The sequence below is a fragment of the Poecilia mexicana genome, unplaced genomic scaffold (genome assembly GCF_051168715.1).
Source record: "Poecilia mexicana isolate PSO_F unplaced genomic scaffold, ASM5116871v1 scaffold_2, whole genome shotgun sequence".
NCBI classification, from domain to species: Eukaryota; Metazoa; Chordata; class Actinopteri; order Cyprinodontiformes; family Poeciliidae; genus Poecilia; species Poecilia mexicana.
In genome coordinates, this window is record NW_028263371.1 from 22,388,948 (window position 1) to 22,416,696 (window position 27,749).

General features: G+C 39.1%; 2 protein-coding genes and 1 long non-coding RNA gene across 4 annotated transcripts in view; all 3 read right to left on the reverse strand.

The window, feature by feature from the left end:
* Nucleotides 1-27,749, reverse strand: part of LOC106934084 (NLR family CARD domain-containing protein 3-like) — an 81,492-nt gene that overhangs the window by 47,239 nt on the left and 6,504 nt on the right. The window contains exons 4-8 of one of the 2 annotated variants that reach the window (XM_088003771.1): nt 22,720-24,508; nt 20,643-20,822; nt 18,981-19,154; nt 18,325-18,463; nt 16,083-17,807 (exon numbers count right to left, since the gene is read on the reverse strand). In XM_088003771.1, coding sequence (XP_087859897.1) covers nt 17,778-17,807; nt 18,325-18,463; nt 18,981-19,154; nt 20,643-20,822; nt 22,720-24,508 — 2,312 coding nt within the window. In that variant the 3' untranslated portion in view covers nt 16,083-17,777. Of the gene's footprint in view, nt 1-16,082; nt 17,808-18,324; nt 18,464-18,980; nt 19,155-20,642; nt 20,823-22,719; nt 24,509-27,749 lie in introns of those variants that run through there. The other variant, XM_088003773.1, reaches the window with a different exon arrangement.
* On the reverse strand, nt 466-3,778 carry LOC148160616 (uncharacterized). The gene is made up of 3 exons (XR_015762356.1): nt 3,709-3,778; nt 1,012-1,099; nt 466-576 (listed from the first exon to the last, which is right to left on the reverse strand). It is a non-coding gene; the product is annotated as an uncharacterized LOC148160616 (long non-coding RNA).
* On the reverse strand, nt 7,151-11,669 carry LOC106932826 (uncharacterized). Its single transcript, XM_015011722.2, has 4 exons — nt 11,518-11,669; nt 10,227-10,409; nt 7,565-8,978; nt 7,151-7,376 (listed from the first exon to the last, which is right to left on the reverse strand). Exons 3-4 carry the CDS (start codon nt 8,879-8,881, stop codon nt 7,251-7,253), a joined length of 1,443 nt encoding a protein of 480 aa, XP_014867208.2. The 5' UTR covers nt 8,882-8,978; nt 10,227-10,409; nt 11,518-11,669; the 3' UTR covers nt 7,151-7,250.

Consider the following 27,749-nt stretch of genomic DNA (forward strand, 5'->3'; position numbering starts at 1 on the left):
GTCCTTTAGTCATTTTCTGAAAACACATAAAACATTTGAATAGTATATTAATTAGTTTAAAAAATTAAATTTCAAAATTAAAACCTGGATCTGCCCACAAATAATCAGTTATTACAGTTATTATCTGATTGATGCTCTCTTTATCCATCCTGTCTGTATTTCATTCCTCTTAATCTTGATGTGCTGGAACCCAAATAAAATTAACTGTCAGCCTCGTCATATTGATCCTAGAAAGTGTTTCACTGGAGCTGGTGACATGCGTTATGGTGCAAAGTGACCCTTCAGAATAAGTGATAAATTGTTTATTTTTATGAACAGGCTCCAATTAAATGAGGACGATGTTAACCAGAGTTAACAACACATAAGATCCATTTACACCAGCTGAAATAATTGGTCAGAAAAAGACTTTTAAATCCTTGAATTTAAAATCTGAATGAAAGACGTGGATCTGGTCCAACAGAGACGACAGGATGAAGCTCTGATTGGAGGTGTTCAGTCTCACCTGGAGCACAGCTGCTCTGATTGGCTGTCAGCAGTTCAGCTCCTGTTCTGGGTTGTTTCTCATACTTCCTCCTCCTGTGAAGACATTTCTTCATCAGTGAAATATTTCACTAACAGGCTGGAGCTGAAGATGTTCATAAAGATCCACCACAAACTGGAGACCATAAACTGAGTCAGAACAGAACCTCAGAACATTGATGATCTGGTTTGAAGTTCTTCATGACTGATACCAGTGTTCCCAGTCTGGAAGCTCCACTGCTTCACTGGGTTCAGAGACAATCTGAATCGTTTCTCCTCACATTGTTGTTTGTTTTTGTTTTCATGCAACATTTTCATCATTGATTCATTCAGACCTTCATTCAAACTGATTTACTGACCAACATCCTTCATGTTTAACTTTAAATTAATATGCAAGAAAATTAATTTACTGTTTATTCAAACACTGAAGATCAACCAGTTAATATTTATCTCTATAGATTCACATAAATCAGTTAGAAACTGGTTTCTTACTTTCTGTCTGATGGTCCAGGTTCATCACTGAACTCTGGAGGTTCTGCTCTGTCCTCCTTTAGATCCATATCTTCTATCTTCTGGACTTCTGGAGAGAGAAACCAGAACCAGTCAGTCCAGTGATCCATGTTCAGAGGATCTGAACACATGAGGCGGGGTCACCCTGGACAGGTCACCAGTCTGTCGCAGGGCAACACAGAGACAGACAGGACAAACAACCATGCACACACACCGAGGGAGAATTTAGACAGACCAATTAACCTGACAGTCATGTTTTTGGACTATGAGAGGAAGCTGGAGTACCTGGAGAAAACCCACGCATGCCAGGGAGAACAAGCAAACTCCATGCAGAAAGACCCAGGGCCGGGAATCGAACCCAGGACCTTCTTGCTGTAAGGCAACAGCTCTACCAACTGTGGAGCCCGATTCTGATTTTAGGCGATAGCAGTTTATTTTGTCTGAAATGTTGCTAAATGAAGCAAGAAAATCACTCTGCCGACTGGTTCTGGATCAGAGTCCGTCTGGATCTGGATGCATTTTCCCAGCAGCGCTTTAAGAGACAAAGAGTTTCTCCTGCTCCAAGGAGCAACAAGAGGAAAACCTGGAAAAAGACGAAACTCGGTGAGGAGGAAGAGAGGAAATCTGTGGACTGGTTAAAGCCGGTTCTGATCCACAGACAAGAGAAACATCAGGTTCTGTTGAACCCAGACTGATGAGGGACAGAGTGATGTGTTTCACTACCTGATGGTTTCAACAAGCAGAGAAACTAGTTTAATCAATCAAATTTTATTGCTTTACATGATTAAACACAAAAACATAGAGTCATGCAACATTATATAAACAATCAAAAACATTAAATTTCCCGCCGAGTTGAAGTTCTGCAAAAAAAAAAAAGAAAAAAAAAAAAGAAACTGGACTCCAATGTTTTTGTTCTGATTTTTAGGTTAAAACACCAGAAGATTCACAGAGAGAGTCGCTGCAGCAACAACACTGATGGACTGTAAAAGTTACATTAAGTTCTCAGTTTATTTAGGCTAAATCTGAAAAGTTCATTATTGCTCCACACAAACAGATCAGCTGTAGATGCTGATCTGTCATGAGGTACCGCTTTATTTCTAAAACACTTAAAATACAAGATAGCAGCTGAACGAAGTGCTATACAAAAATATAAACAAATAAAATATAAGTAAAATAGAAATCCAAAAATCACAAAGACAAGAAAGTAGGAGTGCAGCTGTTGAAAATGGACTCACATAACTGTGTATGTATCATTTTAAGGGCTCAGGAAGTCATCTGAGTAATGTTTGCTGCGATTGGTTCATTGTAATTTCAAGCTGCTAATAGCCGTTACTGTTGATAGAGCATGTTCAGTGTTAGATGATCAGAAAGTTGATGGGAGTAATCATTAGAGGCCATTCTAAGCTGTTTGTTCAAGAGACTGGGAGCGTGTGAATGAATAAAAGTTTCGTCAGTATTTAAATATATGTGCAACTTAAATACATATGGCAATTTAAAGAGTTAATATTATGATAATGTGGTTTATGGTTTATTTGTGGTCTCTTGCTGCCATCTACTGGACAAATTAGATATAACCGTTTAGAGCGAGTAAAAATAATAGCTTTCATTTGTCTTCTGTATTTCTTGTAGACCACTGTCAGCTCTATTAGAGAAAGTTTGGGCCTGAAATCTCTCCTCTCATCCTTTACCGTATGTATGCTCGTGGTGGCTGTACATTAAAGAACTAACACTATCCATAAAGGGAGCACAACCCAGCTCACTCTGGGTGAAAGCTAAAAGGAAAACAAAAAAGGGGTTTTAAACACGAAGCTGAAGTTGGTTTCCAATTCTAGCTTCCAATAGCTAAAGGGCGATTCCACTTAATTTTTCACTACTTTACGCATCTTTAATCAACTCTAGTTTAAAAACTACTACACCTAGACTCTTCAAACCTGGACTAGATTATTCTACTTGTTTGGGATTTGTGAAACTTTTATCTGATTTGTGAAAACTCAATAAAGTTTGATAATCACCATTTTTGGCATCTCTTTCATTACTACAACTGATCTAATTAAAAAACTACAACTCCTAGACTCTTCAAACCTGGACTAGATTATTCTGCTATAATAGCAGAATGTTTAAAACCATGTTTGGGATTTGTGAAACCTTTATCTGATTTGTGAAAACTCAATAAAGTTCAATTTTCACATTTTTTTGGCTTCTGGATCGCCATAGATCTACTCTAATTAAAAAACTACAACACCAGTTTGAAGAGTCAAACTTGAACTAAATTATTCTGTTCTAATATTAGAATATTTAGAATCATGTTTGGGATTTGTGAAACCTTTATGTGATTTGTGAAACTTCACTAAAGATCAGATTACTATTCATATATGTTCCTTGCAGTTTTTTTCAAATTCAATTCTAATTCAAAACCACTTTATTAATCCCAATGGGAAATAAAATGTTGGTGTAACTCATTATTGTAGATGGTGATGCCTGTTGGAAGGACAGATCTTTTGCAGGGGTCTGTTAAGTGAAGTCTCATTCTAACATATGGAAGCCTCCATATGTTAGAAAGCCACTAGAGAGCCGTGTCTCTCGTGTCTCTCTCGGCTCTCTGGAGCCGCTGTCTCCTATGTCTCCTATGTCTCCGGCTCTCTAATTTCTCTTGGATCCGCGGTCAGCGGCAACACTTACCTCTGTTAACAAGTCAGTCCGTTATGTCCGTCCTCCGCTCAAAATGGAGACTGACCTGAAGAAATTGACCAAATTTAGTTAAACTTTTTTGCACGGGAAGTCACGTGACTTCTTCAGCGTCAGAAATTAAAGTTTGATTCATCTGAATAAATATTAACAGTTCAGAAAGATTTTATAGACTGAAAGAAAACTAGAAGAAAGCTAAAAAAATAAATAAAAAAAATAAAAACTTCAGTATTTCTTATTTAAATGCTGCCGTAGTCAGAGGAGTTCACCCATAGACATGAACACGAACACGTATGTCCATGAGTTCATCTACAGTTCCCATGAGCCTCTACAGGAAATGACAAAGGCTGATGGAAACGTAGTTTCTCTAAACTAAACAGAAGAAACTAAAGCGACCTGTTCGGGTTTCCTGCCTCGTTCAGTTGGAAATCTGTGGGAAATCTTGCTTAAGCAGGAAGAGAGACATTAAAATACAGAAGACAAATCTAATGAGTGGAAAACGCGGTACATTACCGGGATAATAAAAACTTAAAAAAATAATAAATATTTTTTTTATTTTAGTTTTATGCAAACTACTCCCACACACAAATTCTGGAGAAACTCTCTTTATTCCACATAAAGATTTAAGTTGATCTGAATTCCTGGATCTTCGTCTCGTCCTCCCAGCTCGACTCGCTGCTCCTCAAACTGAGCAGGAAAACATTTAATGTCAGGCAAACAGAACCTGAGTGAGAATTAGTTCTTCTCTAATCCTTTTGTTCATGACTGGATCTGACTGGTTCATCCTCCAGAACCAGCAGCAGCTACTGGTTCTGGTAACTGGTGATGAAGCTTTACATTTTCCTCCTGATGGTTTTGTTCATATTTTCTCCCAGAAAGAGTGAAGCTGGTCTCCATGTTGGATCCAGTTCAATATGGACCTGATTCACCAGAACCGCTGCTGTGTCTTCCTGTCTGCCTGCAGAACCACTGGGTTTGGTTCTGATTCTTCCCTCTGGTGTGGACTGGGATGATGGTGTCGGCCCAGTCTGGACTGGAGCTGCATGCTGAGGCTAACTGGGAGCTCTGGGCTCAACTGGAGCAGCAGGTGATGCAGCAGCTCTGCAGCTTCTAAAGCTGCAGAAAACCCGATTGGGACCAGAAGATCCTCCTGATGGACCAGAACATGGAGCGGTCTGTGTGCAGAGTAAAAACCTCTGGAAATTTTACATTATTTTTAAAAAAATAATCAAGTTTGATAGTATTCCAAAATAAATAAATCAATTAAATAATTTAAATAAGACCATCAGTCTGCTGATTTAGTTTCCTGCATTTTAAAGAACACCGTCTCTAAATAATCTGACTCAGATTTTAAATAACTTTTCAATTTGTGGAACCTTGTTTTGTATTTTCTCAGAGACACTTGGAGTCATCTACTGAAAACCAAGTGGCATATAAATTAAGGAAAAAAACCTCATCTATGAAGCATCTCAGTTTGTAATTCAGTTAATGTTGGATTATTAGGATCAGAAAAGCTTCAAGTTTGGTTAATTTCTCTGAATAAATGGCATTTGTACTATTTTCCCTACTTTGTAAGATCTGTCTGAAATATGAAGTTTCCAATCAAATTTTGTATTTTAAAAATTCCCATTTTCTCATCTATAACTGAATGATCAGCTTTAATTTCTTTAATATATATTTTTAATCCTAGAGTAATATTCCTGGTTGTCTAATAAGTCTGCATTAACAAACAACCTTTATGTCTTTATACTGGCTCCTATTATTAAGCTTATGAAGCGTTGGTTAGAAAGCAGAGCCTTAGATTTTGCAGGTTTTGTGATGCATGTTGAAAGGTCATTACTTATTACCTTTTACTTAATTAACATGATTCTGAAGTTTTGCTGCTTGAGTAAAATGTCTGGCTCCTCAAACCACTGAGAAAATTCACTGGATGAAGAACAAACATGTTTTAACCAGAAACACAGCAGAAAAGACCTGCAGCCCCCGACCCGAAATCTGTACAAATGTCTTAATATTTTTGTTGTTAAAGTACAAAATTTACACATAACTATATTTTTATCTGATGACAGAACTATAAAATATTAAATCAGAACCTATGATCGGTTTATCAGTACTTGAGAATTATTTTTCAACTTTCTTCTGTTTTCCTTAAAGCGGAAGTTATTTCTTGATTCTTCTACTGAGGTGAAAATGCGTTGAAGTCGTACATCTCTGAATAAAGTACAGCTTTGGGTCTCACACACCTCTGTGTCTGAATAATTGCTTCCTGGATCAATAATTTATCAAAAACAGCCATAAGATAAAGCAGAATAAATACTTTCCTTTCTGAAAGGTGGCAACTCTGGTTGTAAAGGACAACATGTTGCTAAGATGTTTGCTTTAGTTGCCGTCAACAGACAACAGGATGTTTTAATCCAGCGTTGGCCCTGACTGTTGCAGCGCGTGTGTGAACTAGCCGGCTGCTTTTCCTGTATAGTGCGGCAGGTTTTTATGTGGTTCTTTTGTCCTGGGCAGGTGAGCTGAGGTCTGCAGGGTGATTTTGAGCTACTAAACTGTTTTTCTCCATTCTGTTCAGAATAAACACACCACCAGATTGACTGAAGTCAAACTCTGAGCCCTCTTCATTTCCACAATGTAGAACTTTATTGTTAGTCTGGGTGAAGCAACGCCGAGCCCGGCAACACAAACAGACATTTTAACTTCAAACCAGTTCTGGAAATAAACTGATCAACATCCATCAGCAGCAACATTTCAAACTCTGCTTAGATTTTCAGTGAAGAGCTCTACCTAGTGGCGCCACCTGGTGGCTGAACAGGAAACAACATCAACAGTTCTCTCCATTCCCTGCCAGTGGCAGCAGGTCCATCATATGAAACACCAGGGAACATTTTCCAACCATCCAGAACTCAGAACCATCAACAGGATCTAAATGTTCCCAACACGGAGCTGGAAGCAGCTCAGGAACACAAAGAGTCAAGAACAACAGACCAACTGGGACATCAGCTCAGATCCTGGAGCACAGATTAAGGGTTAATCCCATTTTCTAATCTGGATTAGCAGGACGTTAATGCCTCCATCACCAACTGTGAATCAAACTATTTTAGAATGGCAGCAACAATCAAGTTTAGTCTGACGCTCTTTTATTTCATTGTTAGATCAGGAAATGGGATTCAGCCCCTTCAAACTAAGAGCTTAGAGCTGCATGAACAAAAACTCAAGAGATGTCCTCCACGAGGAACATCTTGTGTCTTAACAACCATTGTAATGTCTCCTTGAAGACCTCTGATTGATCTGAAGCTGGTTCTATTTGTCTTTCTTCTAGAACCAGCTGTTACTTACTTAAAAGTTATGCTGTTAGCTACAGAGCTAACTGAGGCTAACTAAACACACCATAAACAGGGAAACCCAAAAACATCTGGATATGAGAAGCCATGTTAGCAACAGCTTAGAGCTTCTTGATGAGTCACTGAACTGCTCCCTGTCTGAAGGGCAAAGGTCAGGGGCATTAACACTAGAACACCATGAACTGCTGAGCTTCAGGTTGTCTTCACTGAGCTCAGATCTGGAACTTTGAAGGTTTTTCTTTGCTGACTTTTCTCAGAACCGTTTGGTTCTCCTCCATCACTGGGCTGAGAAGTGGCTCCATCTGTGCTGCTCTGCTTCTAAAGCAACAAACACACAGAGACAGAGCAAGTCAGGGTTCCTGCCATGTTTTACAACCATGGCACCAGGCTTTGATTAAAACTCTAAGCTAAGAAGAACTTCTACTCTTAACAGTTTCAGATTAAGGAGTTAAACTAATCCTCAGAAAAGGGTTTTGTAATTTAGAACCAGCCAGATCTTCACCAACCTCACAGTGACCCCTCCTGGCTGCTGGCTCCCTGCTGTGGATCTTCTGGTGTACCTTCAGATTACTTCCCCATTTGAAACTCTTCCCACACTGCTCACAGCTGTAGGGTCTCTCCTCAGAGTGGATCCTCCGGTGGGATTTGAGGCTCCAAGTTTGACGGAAGGCTTTCCCACACTGCTCACATTTGAATGGTTCAACACCAGCATGAACATATTGATGAGCCACTAAAGATGCCTTCGTGATGAAGAGTCTCCCGCACAGATCACAGCAGTATGGTGTCCCTCCTCTGTGAATGACCTGATGTGCTTTTAGCTGATTCCTCTCAGAGAAGGTTCCCCCACATGTGTCACAGGGGAACCTTCCTTCATTGTGGATGAGGCTATGTATCTTTAAGTTTCCTTGTATTCTGAAAGACTTCCCACACTCCCCACACAAAAACGGTTTAACTCCAGTGTGAACCCTCTGATGGTTTCTGAGAATGTTTCTGGTGGTGAAAGTTTTCCCACACTGGTCGCAGCTGAAGCATTTCTCCCGAACATGAGAGGATTGATGAACTTTTAATCGTTGTCTTGTTGTGAAACACTTTCCACATTCTTCACAGCTGTGAGGTTTAATTCCAGCATGGTCGAGCTGATGTTCTCTGAAAACAGGCTTTTGAGCAAAACCCTTTCCACACTCAGCGCAGACATATGGTTTCTGATCACTGTGGATGGGGAGATGTAATCTTAAGGAGGCATGGTATGTAAAACATCTTCCACACTGGTCACACTCGTAGGGTTTTAATCCACTGTGAAGGTTTCGATGTTCTACGAGGTGAGGACGGTTTGCAAAGCTTTTCCCACACTCTTCACAGGAGTATCGCCGTTGTTTGGTATGTCTGAGTTTGTGAGCATTCAGGTTTGATAAACTTCTGAAAATCTTTCCACACTCTTCACAGCAGTACTGTTTCGCTGGTTTTCCTGAGTGGGTGCGCTTATGGAGGTAGTAGCTTTCCATCCAGCTGAATGTTTTTCCACACTGGTCACAAGTGAAAGGTCTTTCTCCAGTGTGGACGACACCGTGAGCTTTGAGTCGTTTCTCTGTGCGGAAACTTTTTCCACACTCACGGCAGCTGAATGAATCATTCCCATGGTGGATCCGTTCATGAGTCTTTAGGTCCCATCTGAATCTAAAAGACTTTGAACATCTCTCACAGGTGAATGGCTTAACCCCTCTGTGGGACAGCTTGTGTGCTTTTAGGTCTGTGGAACAGATGAAAGCTTCCCCACACTTCTCACAGCAGTATGGCTTCTCCTCAGAGTGACTACTCTGCTGCATTCTGACGATCTTTGCAGGGGAGATTTCCAGACCAGTCACAGATGTTTAACGTGGATGTTTGTTTTTCTCCAGACGTTTTACAGTTTCTTTGATGTTCCTACAGAGGCAGAGAGACGATGAAACACATGAGTGGATCCAGTCAGTGGCACTGTTTCTCCCAGAGTATGAGAAGCATGGCAGGTCACCAGGCGAAGCTTTGTCTATGTTATTTAAAGGTGCCATGGCGGCAGGACTTCGCACTGCAACTGGAGGGTTGCTGATTCGATTTCCGCTCTGTCCACCTCTATCGTCGTGTTCTTGTGTCTTGCCCAAGAACAAACGTAATGAACTTTATTTAGAAAGAGATAACGTACAGCTCAAACATTAATATAATTTTTTTTTATGTTTACCTTTTTAAAGACTCTATAGTTGATGTCTAAGCAATGTTCAGTAATGTATTCCAGTAAGACATCATTACCTAGTCATATTTTCAAACTTACAGTAAACTTTTAGCATTTTTAACTCAAACACAGAGTGGACAGAAATTAACTCTAAGAAAGGTGGAGATGAATTGAACATCACAAGCTGCAACGTACAAGAGAAAAATGATCAGCAAACACTGATCACATACTTTTTCAATGAGAATGATTGGTGATTGATTGATAGGAACATCACTAGTTAGATAGTATACATATCTACTAAAATGTAATTAACATTTGATTGATCTGGTTCTATACATAAAAGTTGTTTTAAATCTCAACATCACCATCATTCATACATGCATATTGACATTCTGTAGCTATTATTTCTTTAAACTAACCTAAACTTTTCTCTCATCAATCTATTTTAATAACTTATTTTATATTATAAAGTTGCTCTGCTCAACAGTCTCTTCTTCTTATATTTATATAATTTTATCTTAATGTGAATCTGCACTGAACTCTGACTTGCTGCTATTACACCTGAGTTTCTCCTCTGTGGAACAACTTAAAATATTTCTATTCTATTCTGAACACCATCTGTAGTTAGCCCCCACTAGCCTAGCAAGCTAACTTAGCTGCCAGCTCAGATACTTTCTGTTCCAGTTGTTCAGGAACTTTTTCTGAAGCAGTTTTCCACCAGAAGGATCAACATCATTGATCATCAGTTTCAGGTAAAAAGAAGGATTTTAATTGTTTGTCATAAATATCAACTAAACAGGATCTAAGCTTCTGCTAGCATGCTAATCTATCGGGCGCTAACTAGCTAGTGATTCCACAGCAGCTGGGTGCATAGCTGCTGTTTCTGCAGTTCATTTCTCCAAAACCTCACAGCTTCTCTCCACAGGCTCATATGTCCATAACACTAGCGTTAGCATGGCGGTTACCTTTAGACAAGTTCAGCTCACAAACTGAGACGTTCTGCTATGAAGCTGGAAGATTTCTCTGAGCCAGCAGAGATATTTTCCTTTTCTGGTTGGATTGAAGCTGTTGAGCTGCAGCAGCAGATTCAGTCTGACCAGATGGAGCTTCTTCTTCTGCATACAGTAGCACTACTGCCCCCTACTGGTCTGGAGAATGGGAAAGAACAGAAACAGCACAATAGTGAAATCAACTTTGAATACAGGAAGCAGTTTATTTATTTATTTTAACATCAAATTTAATTTAAACATTTTACTGATGAATAAATATTACACCTGTCCATTCTTGCTTTAATCTAAACTATAAACACAAACAGGGAAAGAAAATTGCGAGTTATGTCTGACACCTTGTGGCCAAGATCTGCAACTACGCCACAAATACATATAAAAAAAAAGCAGAATAAAAACACCAAAACAGGAAGAGATTATATTTAGTTTAATTGTGCTTTAAAAAAAGAAACATATGGTTTCCATATTTGTCTTGTATTTTGATTCATCCTGCATTTGAAGCTCCTCATCAGAGAATTAACAGGTTGTTTGTTTTCTTTAAATGTGAGACTAATGGTACTTTTATTTTATTTTGAAAACCAATGTTGTGCTGCTCAGCCAGTGGAGTTTGCTTTATTAGAGATGCCAGCCAGCTAATTTAAAGTTCACTGCTTAGAGGCGAATAAAACGGATGAACTGAAAGGTGAAGAAAAAGCCTTAAGGTTCAGTTTCACAGCTTCAGGATTCAGGACAGAAATCACAGTTTATACAGGAAGTTATTATTATAATTCCACACAAACACAAAGATTCATACATGTTCAGGAATATGTTTCTTTAATTCTTACTGCCCTCTGGTGGTGAACTATCGTAACTACAGATATTCGTCATATTAATCAGATAGTTTATCTTTTTTGTTCTAATTTTCACTTTTATCAAGTCAAGAAAAACCTGACATTAATGTGGTAAATAATAGTGACTAAGTGAAGAGAAAATTAAATTTACTTCAGTAAAAATCGTCCCAGAAGGATTAACTGTGCTCCACAGCGCCTGTTTAACCATGAACGATACTATTTTCAACACATGCATGTAGCATCTTCATTAGCAATGTTCATGTAGCATAAGAGCAGCTAAGTATCTGCTAACACAGTTCCGTCACCTTTAAACAAAGATTAACTGCTCCAAAACACAATATTTTAAAAGAACAGTAATTGAACTATCACTTATTATATTTAAAATACACTTACTGAACACAAACAATAAAACTTCATACCTTCTCCCATGGAATCCAAACAGAAAGAGCGCGACGGAGAGCGGGAAAACCTACAGAGATTATAATGGTATAATCCGCTAAACTCGTCTTTTTAAACCCCGATCTGACACTCAGAACAACAATCCACGAATTTAAAATGTTCAACAGTAAAGATGATAATTCGCAATTACATTCATAACACACTAAATTCGAATAAAACTCATAATTTCCAAAACAAGAAGTTACCCGCTGTTTTGCAATGGATCGGTCGTCCTTTGGGGGAGGGGAAGAGGGGGGGGGAGCAATATTTCATCATTTGAAATATTAAATCAACCTCTTGTTTCTCCAGAGATTCAGGTTGCAGATCCTGATATTGCAGATGGAAAATGTGATTCTATCTCAATACAGCAGCTAAAAGTGCAGCACTATAATTTTTAATTCATTGTTAAAGTACATGTGTGAAGGTATAAAAAAAAATCCACCACTAAATATTAACAAAAGACATTTTGTTAATATTGTCTTAAGTTTGTAATAAAGACTTTTTAACTCATAAAAGAAAACTGCTGTGTGAAACTCTTTACAGGACGTTTTTTCTGGTCAGTCAGACTGAATAAAATCCTGCAGTGACTCTTATTTAACGACAGTAATCAAGCTTACTTGATCGGACTTTATAAAAGTGAATAAACACGAAATCCAGCTGAATTTACCTGAAAAATGTCTGCAGTCATGATAGTTTGTAGTTGGTGATATTTTTATCTGATTAATGTCATTTACATGAGTATGATAACTTACCTAAGGCCAGGTTCAGATGTTTCCTTGCTCTTAGTTGGAAAACTCATGTCATTGGTTTTAATTAAGCTCATCAAATCTTTTCTGATTTGATTAGCTTAGTTGATTCAGTAAGAACTGAATCAACCATAATAAATCTGATAAATTTCAAACTTTTTACTAAATAGTTTCGAGTGATTACAGCCATATTAACTTAATCATGGAAATAATAATTTAAATATTTCGTACTTGTATGCTATTAGAGATGGAGATTCATTATTAAAATAAGTCAGACCACAAGATAAACAACTACTTAGAAATAGTAATAATTTCTATTACTCTTGATGGAAATGAAACTGGAAAAAATAAATAAATTATATATATATATATATATATATATATATATATATATATATATATATATATATATATATATATATATATAAACACTTTGGATAATTTTGAGACTCACAATCTGGAAAAAGTATAAATATTAAGAAAAACATATTCATTAGTGATAATATTCAATGAGCTGAGATCAGACAATAAGCAGGATAAAACCACCTGAAGAACAATTAATAAAGTTAAAAAGTTAGTGAAGCTTTTTTTTTAAAAAAAAAAAATAGACAACTGTCGTAAACAGAAGACTGTTTAATTATTTGGATTTGTTTTTGCTAGAGACTCGCTATCTATCGCCCTCTTGTGGTTACACACTGTAACTACACACAAGTTATTTTGACGAGTTTAATCATGAATCAAATCAATGCTGCTGTTCAGCATCAGAGTTTAGATCTGCAGCTGCTGATAATCAGTTTTTGTGTAAACTAAGCTGCTGCTGGAGTCCGTTAGCATCGCTAGCTCCGCTCAGAGTCTCTGTCGGCTGTTTTCAACTCTGTGGAGCTGCTTGTAGTTCACACTGACAGAGGAAACATTAAAGTGAACCCAGAAGAAGTATCTGCCTTCATTTATTCCAGTGGTCCTCAACCTTTTTATTACCGCGGACCGGTTAAGACTTTGAAATTTTGTTGCGGCCCGGGGGGAGGGGGTGGGGGTGAACCGTCAGATAAGGCTTCTAAATGTTGGTGTTGCTAAAGGCTGAATATACCCAATTCGGGTTGTCTTGGCCCTTTTTATCCGAGAACAGAACCTGTTGAATGTGACAGGTAGCCAACCAGAAGCTCACAAGCTCTACTCATCTCCTCTCGACCACTGCCCAAAAGCTCTCTGACTCTGGTCGCTATGGTAACGTTTAGATATCCCTTCAAAATAAGGTACAGATGCGCCACAAAAACGAACATTTTACTTTCGTGAAAATTTTAACTCACAATAATGACTAACGGGAGCCCTGAGCTTGTTTCTCTGCAACGAGACATCTGGGAGTGATGGAGACAATGACACCTGAAGTGTTGCTTATATCCACACCCTGCTTGATCTCCACGTGGCGAAGTAATTTGAAGCTTCATTGCCTCATTAGCAGCCGGTCGCCGCATGTTACGCAGAGCGGCTTGTAATGTTTGACTCACCTACCGGTCTGGGATAAATCCATCCTCCTGTCTTTTCTCTGGGCCTTTTCCCCTGCAAGGAAACTTTTCAAAGACATCTGATCTGTTTCTTACTCATTTTGCTGCTTGTGGCTCAATGTTGGCGCGCAAGTAACTGAGAATCCGATTAAAGGATTTTCAAAATAAAAGATGCTCCAGACTCAAATAATTACGGTGGCCGACAGGTGCAAATGCGCAGCAAAAGAGAAAACATGCAAACAAAAGAAAAGACACCCCCCCGAATCAAATGCAGCAAACAAAAAAGAAAACACCCCCGAATTAAATGCAGCAAACAAAAAAAGAAAACACCCCCGAATTAGAAAACACCCCCGAATTAAATGCAGCAAACAAAAAAGAAAACACCCCCGAATTAGAAAACACCCCCGAATTAAATGCAGCAAACAAAAAGTGTTGAAAACGGAAGTGCTCCAGACCACTATGGGGAGTCTAACAAAAAATAGCTGTGTCCGAATTCAGGCTCTGCATCCTTTAAAGGGCCCTGAGAAACTGATCCTTCGAAGCATAGACATAATAAAAGAGTACACCCTCCCCCCCACGATTGGCTGCTCCGGCGCAAATACACTTTGCTTTGCTCAACCAAAACAGCAGAAGATGCCTTCAGCACTGCGGAATATTGTTGATCGGATCGACGGACTACTGACGTGAGGGCTCGACAGACTTTTCGCAAGTAAGATGGACATATTACTGTGTATTTTTGTGATTAGAATATTACTATACTGTATTTATGTCCACTGGCGAAATACCAGCTAATGCTAGCTATAGTGCTTGGTGTTCAGCCCCCGCTCTGACAGCTAACCGAGATTCCGTAAATCTTAAAATGTTTAAGTCATTCTCCAACATTTAGATTATCTGATACAAGAGCCTACTATAGAAATGAAACAATATTATAAAAATCATAACATTCACCAGCAAAGTTTACACAGATGACAATGGCTATTATTTAATTATTTAACTCAGTCAACGTAAGATAACTCGAAAATGTCCCGTTTTTGTTTTGAAGGTTTCCTACGACCTGAGGAAGAAGGGGACAGATTCACTGCACAGCACGGATGAATCTCGTATCGGATTTTGGACCCAATCTCAGCTGCTGAATCACTCTTAAACCAGAACTCGTAGGCTGGAAAACATTATATATATATATATATATATATATATATATATATATATATATATATATATATATATATATATATATATATATGTGTGTGTGTGTGTGTGTGTGTGTGTGTGTGTGTGTGTGCATAATCATGCATAGCCTAATGTATATTATTCAGTATTAATGATTATTTATTTATGTTTGTATACTTATATAAGTATGTATTGATAAGACGAGAGCGGTTCATTAGGCGTCTGTCCTTTTATTATGTCTATGTGAGAAACGGCCCGATCTACAGAAGACGGGTCCTTCGAAGGCCACGAATATGGACGACCAGAAGAGAGAAGCTGTAGCCTCCGGCTAGCTGCCTAGCCTCCATCTCGGCGTTATGTTGCTTAGCAACCGTGACAACGTGAAGCACAGAGCAGCGAAGGAAAAAAAACGGACTCAGTTGTTTTTTACTCTTTATTTCTGTATTATTCTTCACCTTTTGTAATAAAGGTTGTTCCATAGTAAAAAGAAAATCTGTCTGATTCTAAAATGTTTAATGTATACAAGGGATATTATTCATTTTCAAATACTCTCCAGATCTCAGGTAGTAAGACATTACAGTTAAATAAACTATGTTTGAAGGCTTAACTTTAATCAGTCAAACCCATTTGCTCAGGAATAAATTAAATACTTTACTTAATAAAAAGATTTTACTACTACCTAACTTAATATCTACATGGAGCGCCCGGCCAGCTGACAGCTTGCGAGTGAAGCTGGCTGTTAATGCAGCGGGAGAAGACATCTCCGAAAACGTCGGAGCAATATTGGAAGTAGGTGATTTATTAATGAACCGAGCAGATATTTCAGATCTATACATCTACATTCTCGCCTAAAAACATTGTAAAAAATAATTTTGTGTAATTTTAAGTGTAATACAACAAAAATTATTTTGTCGCCATTGCTGCTTTTCTGAACACCCGCTTTAAAGGATGCAGAGCCTGAATTCGGACACAGCTATTTTTTGTTAGACTCCCGGTAGTGGTCTGGAGCACTTCCGTTTTCAACACTTTTTGTTTGCTGCATTTGATTCGGGGGTGTTTTCTAATTCGGGGGTGTTTTCTTTTTTGTTTGCTGCATTTAATTCGGGGGTGTTTTCTAATTCGGGGGTGTTTTCTTTTTTTGTTTGCTGCATTTAATTCGGGGGTGTTTTCTAATTCGGGGGTGTTTTCTTTTTTGTTTGCTGCATTTAATTCGGGGGTGTTTTCTAATTCGGGGGTGTTTTCTTTTTTGTTTGCTGCATTTAATTCGGGGGTGTGTCTTTTCTTTTGTTTGCATGTTTTCTCTTTTGCTGCGCATTTGCACCTGTCGGCCACCGTAAATAATACATAAAACGGAAATATTTAATTATTTCATGGTAATTGGGGACCATTGATTTATCCCATTGGGGACCAGTTAGCCCGCTGGTCTGAAGTTGGAGATAGCTACAGCGCTACAGACTCGCTTCATTCAGAGCAGCGAGATCTTACGGTTAGATAACCGCCAGTAAGGAGTGTGGCTCGTAGCTCCGTGTTTATGCCCTCTGGTGGCTAAATGTGGTAATTACAATTACAATGAAACTAGAAAAAATGATACATATGCTTCCTGTGAGATCTTTCAAAATAAAGCACCGGAAAGTATTATAATAGTACATTCATAGTTTGAAGCAACTTAAACTATGAAGTTGGAGGAAAAACAACAACATTGATTAATTAAGTGGTTTCCATGTGTTTTATTTAAACACCTTCAGGATGAATAACAAAACAAACCTTAATTAGAAGCTTTAAAAAGCTCAGATCAACTTCACAGGATGTTTCTGTTTCTGCTAATGCTGTAAAAGTAAAGATGAAAACTTTAAAATATATATTTTATTTCTTTGTTGGTCTGAATACAATAATCTAAATGTCATAGATGATTAAAATAAAGGTGCAGTTACTATATTTGTACTGCACGGCCAATAAAAACTTTTATTGGCCATGAATCCACATTACATTAGAATAAATATGAAAACAAATAACACGAACCAATCAGCACATTATCCCACTGATTCTCTGAGGTCTGAATAAATCAGTAAATTCACAGTAAAAAGCCTGATGTGACACATCAAGTCCTAAAGTTCTATAGAAAACTCAACATGAAATGTGGAGTTAAAAAGTAAACCACCAAAACAAACAGAAATATTAAAGAATCAATGACTATGACACACAATTTCATTATTTAGAGATTTCAGAATGACTATAAAAAGATAAATATATGTACAATCTATCTTCTTTTTCAGATAAAATGCTGGATGTTCCTGAAAACTGCTCTAAGATCAGAGTTCCTGTGGGACATCCAGTTCTAAACTGGTTCAACTGGTTTCTGTGATGGAATCTGAAGTTTCTCTGCAGTTTCCAGTAAAGCATCTTTTAATCTGTGGAGCTTTGAGGAACATTTTCCTGTCAGCAGAAGAAGAAGCAGCAGAGAAAAGAGGTTTGAAGTGTCTTTATGATTCAAAGCTGAACTGAAAATGATTCCCATGTTTCCATCTCAGACCATTTCTGGTTCCAGGATGAAAATGAATCAGAGAGAAAAAAGATCAACTTTCCAGTTGAATCCAGTTCAGAGCAAAACTCCTTGAAGCCTCTAAATGGAGCCCAGTTTGAATCGGATCTTTATTGATCCAAAGAGACAAACAATATCAGACACTAAATGACAGACGTGAGAAAATAAACAGGAGGAAAATCTTGGAGGTCAGAGGTCATCATCATGATCCAGTCAGAGTCTCTTTAGACTCAAACTGCCGCAGCTTCAACCTCTGAAGATCAGCAGGACACAGAGACCGTTCTCTACTTTACAGAGATCATCAGTCCTTCAACCTGCAGAGAGAAGAAGGATGGAGAGATCAGATCAGTGAGTGTTTCCAGCCTCTCCAGCAGCAGTCAGTGACGCAGCACATCCAGTAGATGGTTTCCAGGCTGCAGTCAGACTGATCTCAGAGCTGAGACCAAGATTAACCTGATCAGTTGTTTCCTGTTGAACTGAGAGAACAAGCAGATCTGAGATCAGATCTGCTGCTGCCACAGTTTGATGAATGAGGACCACTGTCTCTAGACATGTTGGACGGCTGGACGCTGGAGTCCAGCTGGATGTCCTGGAGACATGGACACAGCAACACCACTCATCTTCACACCAACACAAACACAGGAACACAGCAAGCTGCTGCTCCTCCGATTGGCTGATTGCTGTCTCTGTGTACAATCAGGAAGCCTGAACCATTCTCCTCCCACTGAGAAGCTGCAGCTTTACTGGGAACACTGGAGCTTTGCTGTGATGCTAACTGGGTTTAGTTCAATATGCTGACAGCAGCTGGACTCACTACAAACATTTACTTACAAGATCCTTCATCTTATGAACATCTGACTCCTTAAGGCCATTGAGGCTCAGGTCCAGTTTTGTCAGATGGAGGCCCTTGGACTTCAGAGCTGAAGCCAGAAAATCACAGCTGATCTTTGACAAACTGCAGTCAAACAACCTGGATAAAGAATAAAAGATGAGCTGAAGCCAACAGGATGCAGGTGAACCAGTCCAACAGAACCAGTTAAAGATTCTCATGAATATTAAAGCCAACAAGCTGCTGCTTCAATAAAGACCTGCTGACTTCAGAACCAGAACCAGAACCTGGTACTGGGTCATGTTGTGTTGGAGGATTTTAGTCAGTAAAATCATTAAAGGTTCTGATCAAAGTGTTGAAGCATCAATCATTGATTATAAATTTGTTCCTGTCAGATTCTAGGAATTCACTTTTCTAGAAAGGGTTGAATGACCTTTGACCTGCTTCACATGAGAGGGATTTCTACACACTGGGGGTCCGAATGCTGTCCTGTTCTGACCTCAGGTCAGCAGGTCCAACTCAGTTACACAGAGGGACTAAATTAAACTCTGGATCCAAGTCCAGGAACAAACTCAGAAAATATTTATTAGAACAGAAGATATGAACTTTGATTTGTGATCAATTATTCAAAGAAATATTAACTGAACTAAAATCTTACTCCAGACTCTCCAGTCTGCAGCCTTCAGTCTGTAGAAAACCACAGAGCTTCTTCACTCCAGAATCTCCCAGGTTGGTTTCTCTAATCTCCAGTTCTGTCAGATGGGTCGGTTTGGACTTCAGAGCTGAGAACAGAGACGTCCAGCTGGTCTCTGAAAAACTGCAGATATCCAATCTGAATAAAGAATAAAAGATGAGCTGAAGCCAGCAGGATACAGTTAAAACTGAAATATGAACAAATAAATAATAAAATGTAGAAAATTAATTTTCCTGAATGTAAAGGAACATGATGAACTGATTCAAACATCTGATCCAGTCAAACTGGTTTAAAGAGTCCAAACCAGCAGAACCAGAACATTTTATCATGACTTGTTGTTAGAAGTTCTGAATCCTTCATCAGAGACGCTGCAGAAATGGAAACATTATCATAAAGGAACAACCTGATTGTGAAGATGAGTCATTTTTAAATCTATTTTCCAGGTGAACCACATGAGGATGATTTCAGTCACTGATGAAGTTTGTTGCACACAAAGTTTACAAAGGTAAGATCTCATTTCCTGTCCTACAAAATAAGAGCTGAATCAAGATGTCAAGACGTTTGAACTAAATGACTTTAACACCAAAACCTTCACAAATCAGTATTTACTGCAGGACTGTTAATTAATGATCTTTATATTATTTCTGTCTCCTTCATGTCAGGAACTCAGCCAGAAGACTGTGGTCATCCTGACAGAGTCTGACTGTCAGAACAAACTCAGATTTCCTCTGGAAGCTGCTCTCAGTGGTTTGGAGGACGACTGACTTGTAATTTGCTCCATCAGTGGATTTGACACTAAAATGGAAACTCATCACCTGCTTCCATGTTGTTTTGCTTCCTGCCAACATAAAACTCCTGCATGAGCTGCAGCTCCATATGAGCAGGCAGTCGAGTCCCCAGAAAGCTTCCCTGTTTCTAGGAACCATTTCATCCAGAGTTGGTCGACTTTCTCTGTCAGACGGTGTACCTTCAGTCTGAGCATGTGCAGAACCTCCTAACACACCTGGTCCAGATTCATGTGCTGCAGTCTCTGCTGGTTCTGATGTCTGGACCAGAAAACTGATGTCCTGAAGAACCTGCAGCCTGTTGAGCTCAGAGAAAAACTCAGTGGTCTGGATTCTTTCAGACAAAACTGAAGGTGGTTTCTGATTGCAGCTTCTCATTAAAGAAATGTCTAAAAGGCAATCCTGCCTAATTTTTCACTTACTTTAGGACCTTTCATTTTAAATATTTTTTAGATGTTTCATTAATGATTATTTGAACTGGTCAGTGTTTGTGGCTCGAATCTGGAGGAACAACATTTCATTCTGGATGTAAAGATGAGAATCAGAAATGAGAAATAAAACAATCTGAATCTTTACAAACCAAACTGAAACATCTCCATCATTAATTAACTTCATTTGAATTATTTCACTCATTTTTGTTCATCAGTCAAAAACATTTTAAAGTGAAAAACTGGAAAACAAAGTTCAATAATCTCAAAGTCTGAAATAAGAAAAAACAATTTATAAGGTAAATTGTTTTTGAGATTTTATTCTGGTATTAAAAATATATTAGAATTAAATCATTAATCTAAGGATTAAAGTATAAATGAATGATTTTATTAGATAAATAGAGAAAACAAACCTCAGTTTCTTCACTTTACTGACTGAACTCTCCAGGATCTCAAGCAGATTCTTCATATCAGAGTGTCCACCTCTCAGTATGTTGATCTCACTTATTTCCAGTTCAGTCAGATCTGGATTGGACCTCAGAGCTGAGGCCACAACTTCACATTCAGCCTTCTGGAGCTCACAGCCACCAAGTCTGTGATGAGAGAAGAAATAAATTCAGTTCTAATTAAATCAATCTGGATCATAAACAGACTAAAATATGATAACAGTGATGTCATCATGATGTCATCATCTGATCAACATCTGATCTTCAATTTACTGAGTTTGACCTGACAGAGAGTCTGTGCAGTTCCTGATTAAGCTATGGGTTTGTTTAGCCCATATCTGCTGCTGCAGCATCTAGAATCCTCCTCATCATTAATAATAGTAGTATATTCTATAGAAACGTGGCTCCCAGCAGCAGATTATTAAATGCTGCCACAGAGGAAACTGGGAGCAGACCAGACACATGATGCTCCCAGTTGTGTCTCCGTTCATCTGCTGGATTTGATGCCGTAACAAAGTAGAAAGTGGACAGTCGTCAACCTGCTTCAGCTAAAAGCTGCAGATTGTTCTGGTCGTCCTGCAGAGCAGCAGCAGAACCAGTCCTCTGTTGACCTGAGAGGAACTGGGACAAACTGGTTGGAAGAGGGACACGTGTCTCTGCAGTGGTCTGTCCATCGTCTCAGAGGAACAAAGGTTTGGATGTCAGAAGAAATTGTTGCTAAACTCCTAAAGAGCTGAAGAGCAAAACCCCTGGAGGAGACGGAGCGTTTGGGTCCAGCAGCATCTTCATGGTGAAGCAGTGAAAGTTCTCCAGAACTAAAGAGGCTGGGATGTCTAAAGAGCTGAAGCTCATGTCTCTGCAGGTCTTCATGGAGGACAGCTAACAGCTTCAACAAAGGCTGCAGATGAAGAGTTGATGAGGAAAATGGTTCCAGCTCTGGAAGCAGAGTTCTCAGAGCTTTGGGAGGATCTGACAGAAACTAGGACTTTTTCTGGAACCAGACAACAATCACCACATTTTGGTCTCAGTTACAAACTCAGAGGAAACTAGTGGGAGGAGGAAGAGGTGGTTTACAAAGTTTCTAGCTAGTTTCCATGACAACAACAGCAATTCACGGGTTTATTTTAAAGTTTCCATCAAATCTAAAAAGTGATTTTTATAAAAACAGTCAAAGATCCTAAAGTTGAATTATAGAGTAGCGGCCCAATCAACCTCAGCTCCAGAGGAGTTTAAGAGGGGGGTAACTGACTTATTTTAGGGGTGCAAAATGCATCTATGTAGCTGAACATAAACAACATCTGTAGCCTACAGGCTACTTGTTCACAAGATTAAGGTGCTGTATTATTAACTAGTCATCTTTTAGCTAACATTATCCATATCCAACAACATTACTCAACTCAATCGATTAGTTTGGGCAAAAACTGTGAAAAGTTCTTTGCATTTTGATGCCATGATTCTAACACACAGCAGCAGCAGGTCTCCGTCGCTGCCGCACAGGTGTAAACCCAGCGCTCGTGTCTCAGCGTTCATGTTGCGTTTGAGGCAGCTCGGAAAAACAGGTTACGACGTTAACAACGGATTAAACAGTTTTAACTGCTGAAAAAAGCGACAGAACACATAGATATGGGAAGCGAGGGAGCCCCTACTGTATCAAATTGATATAGGAATAACAGAGTGTTGGCCAGTTTAAGGTAAAAACAACAAACAACTTCCAGTCCACGGGGGCACGGCTCACTCTGTGGGTCTGGGCCCAGTGAGTGAAGAGGAGTTAAAAGTTAAAATGTGTCTCTGGTTGATTGGATCATTCAGAGAAAACAGATTTTCTAGAGTTCTCAAAGTTTTCTATTCATTTAAACATGAAAACTGATAAAACATTTCCATGTTGGAAATGTCTAAAAATATGTTTGAATGGCTGAAACAGTCCAAAGGATGAAGGAAGTAGTTAAAAACCAAAAACATTCAGAAGCAAACTGAAGAAAGAAGAAGAAACAGGAGGACAATAGTGCTGAATCAGCATTCACATGATGAAAACATCTGGACTCACCGAGCCTTTCTGCAGTTCTTCACAGCTGGAACCAGTCTATGTCGTCCCCATTGTGATGTGTTGTACTTCTCCAGGTCCAACTCATCCAGAACCTCCTCTGACATCTGCAGCATGAAGGTCAGAGCTGAACAGTCAGTCATTGAGAGTTCCTTCCCTGAATCCAGCAGCCGTTGGATCTCCTGAGTAAAGGAGACGTCGTTCATCTCCACCAGACAGTAGAAGATGTTAATGCTTCTATCAGGAGAGATATCGTCAGTGTTCATCTCCTTCAGGTTGGTGATGATTCTCTGGATGGTTTCTGGACGGTTCTCTGTCTGACCCAGCAGATCCTCTAAGAGTCTCTGGTTGGACTCCACAGTGAGACCATGAAGGAAGCGGACAAACAGGTCCAGGTGGCCATTTTTACTGCTGAGGGATTTCTCCATGACCTTCTTCATGAACTCATCGAAAGATGTTTCTCTGTATTTTTCCCTCCAGGGCCATTTGAACCATGTGAATGTAGGGGTGTCATGTTCTCCCAGGAACGTCTTGATGACCTCTGACCTCCTGCTGGTGAAGCAGTGGAGCATGTAGACGGCAGCCAGAAACTCCTGGATGCTCAGATGAACAAAGGAGTAGACAGAGATGTTGCCCATGCCTCTTTCCTTTTTAAACATCTCAGTGAAAACTCCTGAGTACAACGCAGCATCTTTGATGTCGATGCCACACTGTTTGAGGTCTTTGTCATAGAAGATCAGGTTTCCCTTCAGCAGCTGATCAAAAGCCAGACTACCTAGAGACTCAATCAGCTTCCTGTTCTCTGGACTCAAGATTGATTTTGTCTTTGATCCTCCATCATACTTTTTCTCCTTAATTTTGGTCTGAACCAACAAGAACTTGATGTACATCTCAGTCAGGGTCTTGGGCAGCTCTCCTTCCTCTCTGGTCATCATTTCCTCCAGAACTTCAGCAGTGATCCAGCAGAAGACTGGGATGTGACACATGATGTGGAGACTTTTTGATTTCTTGATGTGGGAGATGATGCTGCTGGCCATACCATCATCACTTATGAATCTCTTCCTGAAGTACTCCTCCTTCTGGGGGTCAGTGAACCCTCTGACCTCTGTTACCATGTTAACACACTGAGGAGGGATCTGATTGGCTGCTGCAGGTCGTGTGGTTATCCAGAGGTGAGCAGAGGGAAGCAGTTCCCCCCTGATGAGGTTTGTCAGCAAAATATCTAGTGAGGTGGACTTATTAATGTCAGTCAGGATCTGATTGTTGTTGAAGTCCAGAGGAAGTCGACTCTCATCCAGACCATCAAAGATGAACAGAACCTGGAACTGTTCAAAGTTGCTGATTCCTCTAGTTTTAGTGAAGTGGTCATGAATGAGTTCCACCAAGCTGGTTTCTTCTTTCAACATATTCAGCTCTCTGAAAGTGAATGGAAATATGAAGTTGATGTTCTGGTTGGTTTTGCCTTCAGCCCAGTCCAGAGTGAACTTCTGTGTTAACATTGTTTTCCCAATGCCAGCCACTCCCATGGTCATCACTTTTCTGATTGGTTGATCTCTTCCAGGTTTAAAGATTTCTTCTCTTCTGATTGTTTCTTGTTTCCTGGATGCTGTTTCAATGCGTCTAACTTCATGTTCCTGGTTGACCTCTGTAGTTAACCCCTCTGTGATGTGGAGCTCTGTGTAGATCTGGTTCAGAATGGTTTTGTTTCCATGTTCAGCGACGCCTTCAGAGAGACTCTGGAACTTCATCTTCAGATGCTCTTTGAGGTCATGCTGACATTGAATATCAACATCTAAAAAAAAAGAAAAAAAAAAGAGAGAGAAACACAACATGATACACTTCAGCTAAACATAAGGAATACAATTATTTTTTTCTAATTTGTGTATCAATTTTAATGAAGGAAAAAATTAATATCAATAAAAAACTATTAAAAATAATTATTGTCATCTAAAGAAAAAAGTCATTCCAACTTCAGTGTTTGGGAAGAGAGAAAATTCATGATTTAATTTGAGATTTTCTGAAGAAAACAGTCTGGGGCTCACTGAGGTGATGGATAAAAGAAAAGGTAAATAAAAAACAGGTTTGTGCTGCACAGAGATGATTAGAATCAGTTTTGCTCATTAAAATTCTTTCATGTTTTTTTCTCTGGTTGAAGGTTTCAGTTAATCAGACATGTTTCCCACAGAGCAACCTCTGACCTTTGAGACTCAGAGTTTTATTAGTGTTTAATTTGAAATTGCTTTCTTTTTGAGCACCGTCTGCAAGCTGGAAACAAAGAACTAAACTGGCCACTTTATTAGGCACACCATTCCACTTACTAGTTAATGGTTTTGATAGAAAGGCAGAGATAAGCTGAGATAAAATCTCGTTATAGCAAATCCATGGAACCATGAAGGGATCCAGGATTAGTTGTGACAATAGACTGAGAAACACTTATTTCAGATGTAAAACAAAACAACTATGAAAATCGTGTAGGCTGTTTCATTTTGATAAAGTTAAACAAAATACTGTCACTTGGAAGTCAGCATGTTGTTTGTGCTGCAATGCATTCTAGGTTGATACAACATAATATACTTTTTGGATCCCTAAAGGGAAATTGCTTATTAAATGCTCAACTACTCCACCAAAGGTGTTACATTTTAGTAAATACAAATATAACCAAAAGGAATACAAAAGGAATACAAAATTTAGGAAAATATTATATACACAAATGTAATATTATAATTTAAATACGACCATCCATCCATCCATCTATTTTCTGTTAACCCTTGTCCCTTAGTGGGGTCGGGAGGTGCTGGTGCCTCTCCAGCTAATGTTTTGGGCGAGAGGCGGGGTACATCCTGGACAGATCACCATTCTGTCAAATATGACCTAAATATAAAATAAATAAATAAATAAATAAATAAATAAATAAATAAATAAATAAATAAATAAATAAATAAATAAATAAATAAAATAAGCAGGCACATGGAAATGTGTTAATATATGAATAAATATATAATGAGTCCAGCAGTGTTGTGGTACTCGAAGTTGGTCTTGGTCTTAAGACCGGTCTTAAGACCATTTTTTGATGGTCTCGGTCTCGTCTCGGACTCGACCGCATTTGGTCTCGGTCTTGTCTCGGTCTCGGGCGCTGCGGACTCGGCATTTTATTTCAAGACCAGTCAAGACCGCAACTGTGAAAATATCACTAAACGTACAGCATTCTGTCCACTTTATTTGTTAACATCTTTGTTTTCAGTGGATGCAAAACGCACCGATTAAAATCCAAGCAACTACTGTTTCTGTTACTCCCCCCTCCCCTCCCCTCCCCACCTTTTACTCTCCCTCCCCCTCCCCTCCCCACTTTCCACTCGCGCGCGGCGCTCCAGGACATGCGCAGTGGTTTCCTCTCAGCAGCAGAAAATGTTTGTCTAATCGTCAGTAATATAATAGCGCTGCATAAATAGTAAGAAATCCGATGGCCACAGCTAACTCAGCAGCGCTTCGCTTTCACAGACAGTGGGGGACAACGTCTAACTTTTTTCATCACTTAGAAAAGTAGCTCAAAGAAGGTAAGCTCCATTAACGTGATGTTATCAAAGCTAGCTGTACAGAGACACATAAGAATTGTGATGAAAAATGTTATCACTCACTGTGCTGAATTATTGTGCGGAGGTGTTGACTGACTTGTCGCATATATGGGACAACGCTATGTCCAAAAGTCTGCAATATAGTGAGGTGACATTCAGAAACAGTCGATTCTTCTCCACGGCTCTTTACTTATTAGATAGGACTGGAGTGTCACTGAGAGCCGTTGTTCTATCAGATAGCCATACGCTGTCAGGATAGCATACATGCATTAAGCATTAAGAAATCCGACCGTCAGAGGAGTTGTCAGTTCACCATACGCAGCAAGTTATGATGAACATAAGTCATTAAATTGTTTTCAATGATAACTATATAGATATATGTGTTGTCATGGTTTCAAAGTGTATTTAAAGCAGGGTCTGGCTGCTGCTGGAGTCAGCTACAACACATGCCCGTATAAAACTCACTTAACCGCTAAGTCAGGATGCCATACAACTGTTAATAGCAAAGTATTACGATCTACGTCATGATTCTGTGTTGTTGATTAAATGAAATCTTATGGTAATGACGTGTCTGACAGATATAGCCGGTGTTCTATCAGATAGCCATACGCTGTTAGAATAGCATACATGCAGTGAGTACCATGCCAGCGCATGAGCATTATGTCCGACCGTCAGTGTGGTTGTCAGTATACAAGTTATGACGAAAATAAGTAATTAATTATAATATGACATAATGTGATAACTAGATGGATATACATGCGTTGTCGTGGTTTCAAAGTGTGTTTAAAGCAGGTCTGGCTGCAGCTGGATGCCATACAACTGTTAATAACTGTTAATAATGATCTACGTCATGATTCTATGTTGCTAATTAAATATATGGTAATGACAGTGTATGCATGTCTGAGCTAAGTGTACGACTATCTGACAACGTATGCTGATCTGACAGAACACCGTGATCTGACCTGACAGAACACCCGTTCTTTGTTCTTGTAATGCTCTGTGTACACTGCATTATTATTTTATTTAATTATGTACGTTGATATTTAAATTAACAAATAACTAAAACACAAGAACGAAAGAGCACGCAGAGCATGCACATTGCTCTTTGATTGGTTTTGTTCAAAGTGGCAGCTGTAATGTCTGCCATGGTGTCAGACTGCCTGGCTTCATGTACTGGGATAGAGTGTGAAAACAGTCACGATGAGCGCCTTCTGTTTGGTTACTTCTTGCTTGTTGCTCCTTGGTCAGTGTTCATAGTTGAGCGTTATTTACCGTCAGGGCATTGCCTCAATTGCTAATGGTGCAGACAGTGGTGGTTTCTTATATGAGCAATATGGGCAAATGCCCAGGGCGTTATGTTTTTAGGGATGGCACGAGACCATCACACTTTTTAGCACATAAATGGAATATTTAATATTGGTAAAATGTATTAAGTATTTAATATCTAGGTGTTTTATGGTA

What these genes read in the sequence shown, in the direction of transcription:
- LOC106932826 (XM_015011722.2), bottom strand. Translation starts at nt 8,881, where the DNA reads ATGCAGCAGAGTAGTCACTCTGAGGAGAAGCCATACTGCTGTGAGAAG. An exon ending in CCAGGAGGGGTCACTGTGAG is followed by an intron (nt 7,377 to 7,564) that starts GTTGGTGAAGAT and finishes TTGTTGCTTTAG; the next exon opens with AAGCAGAGCAGCACAGATGG.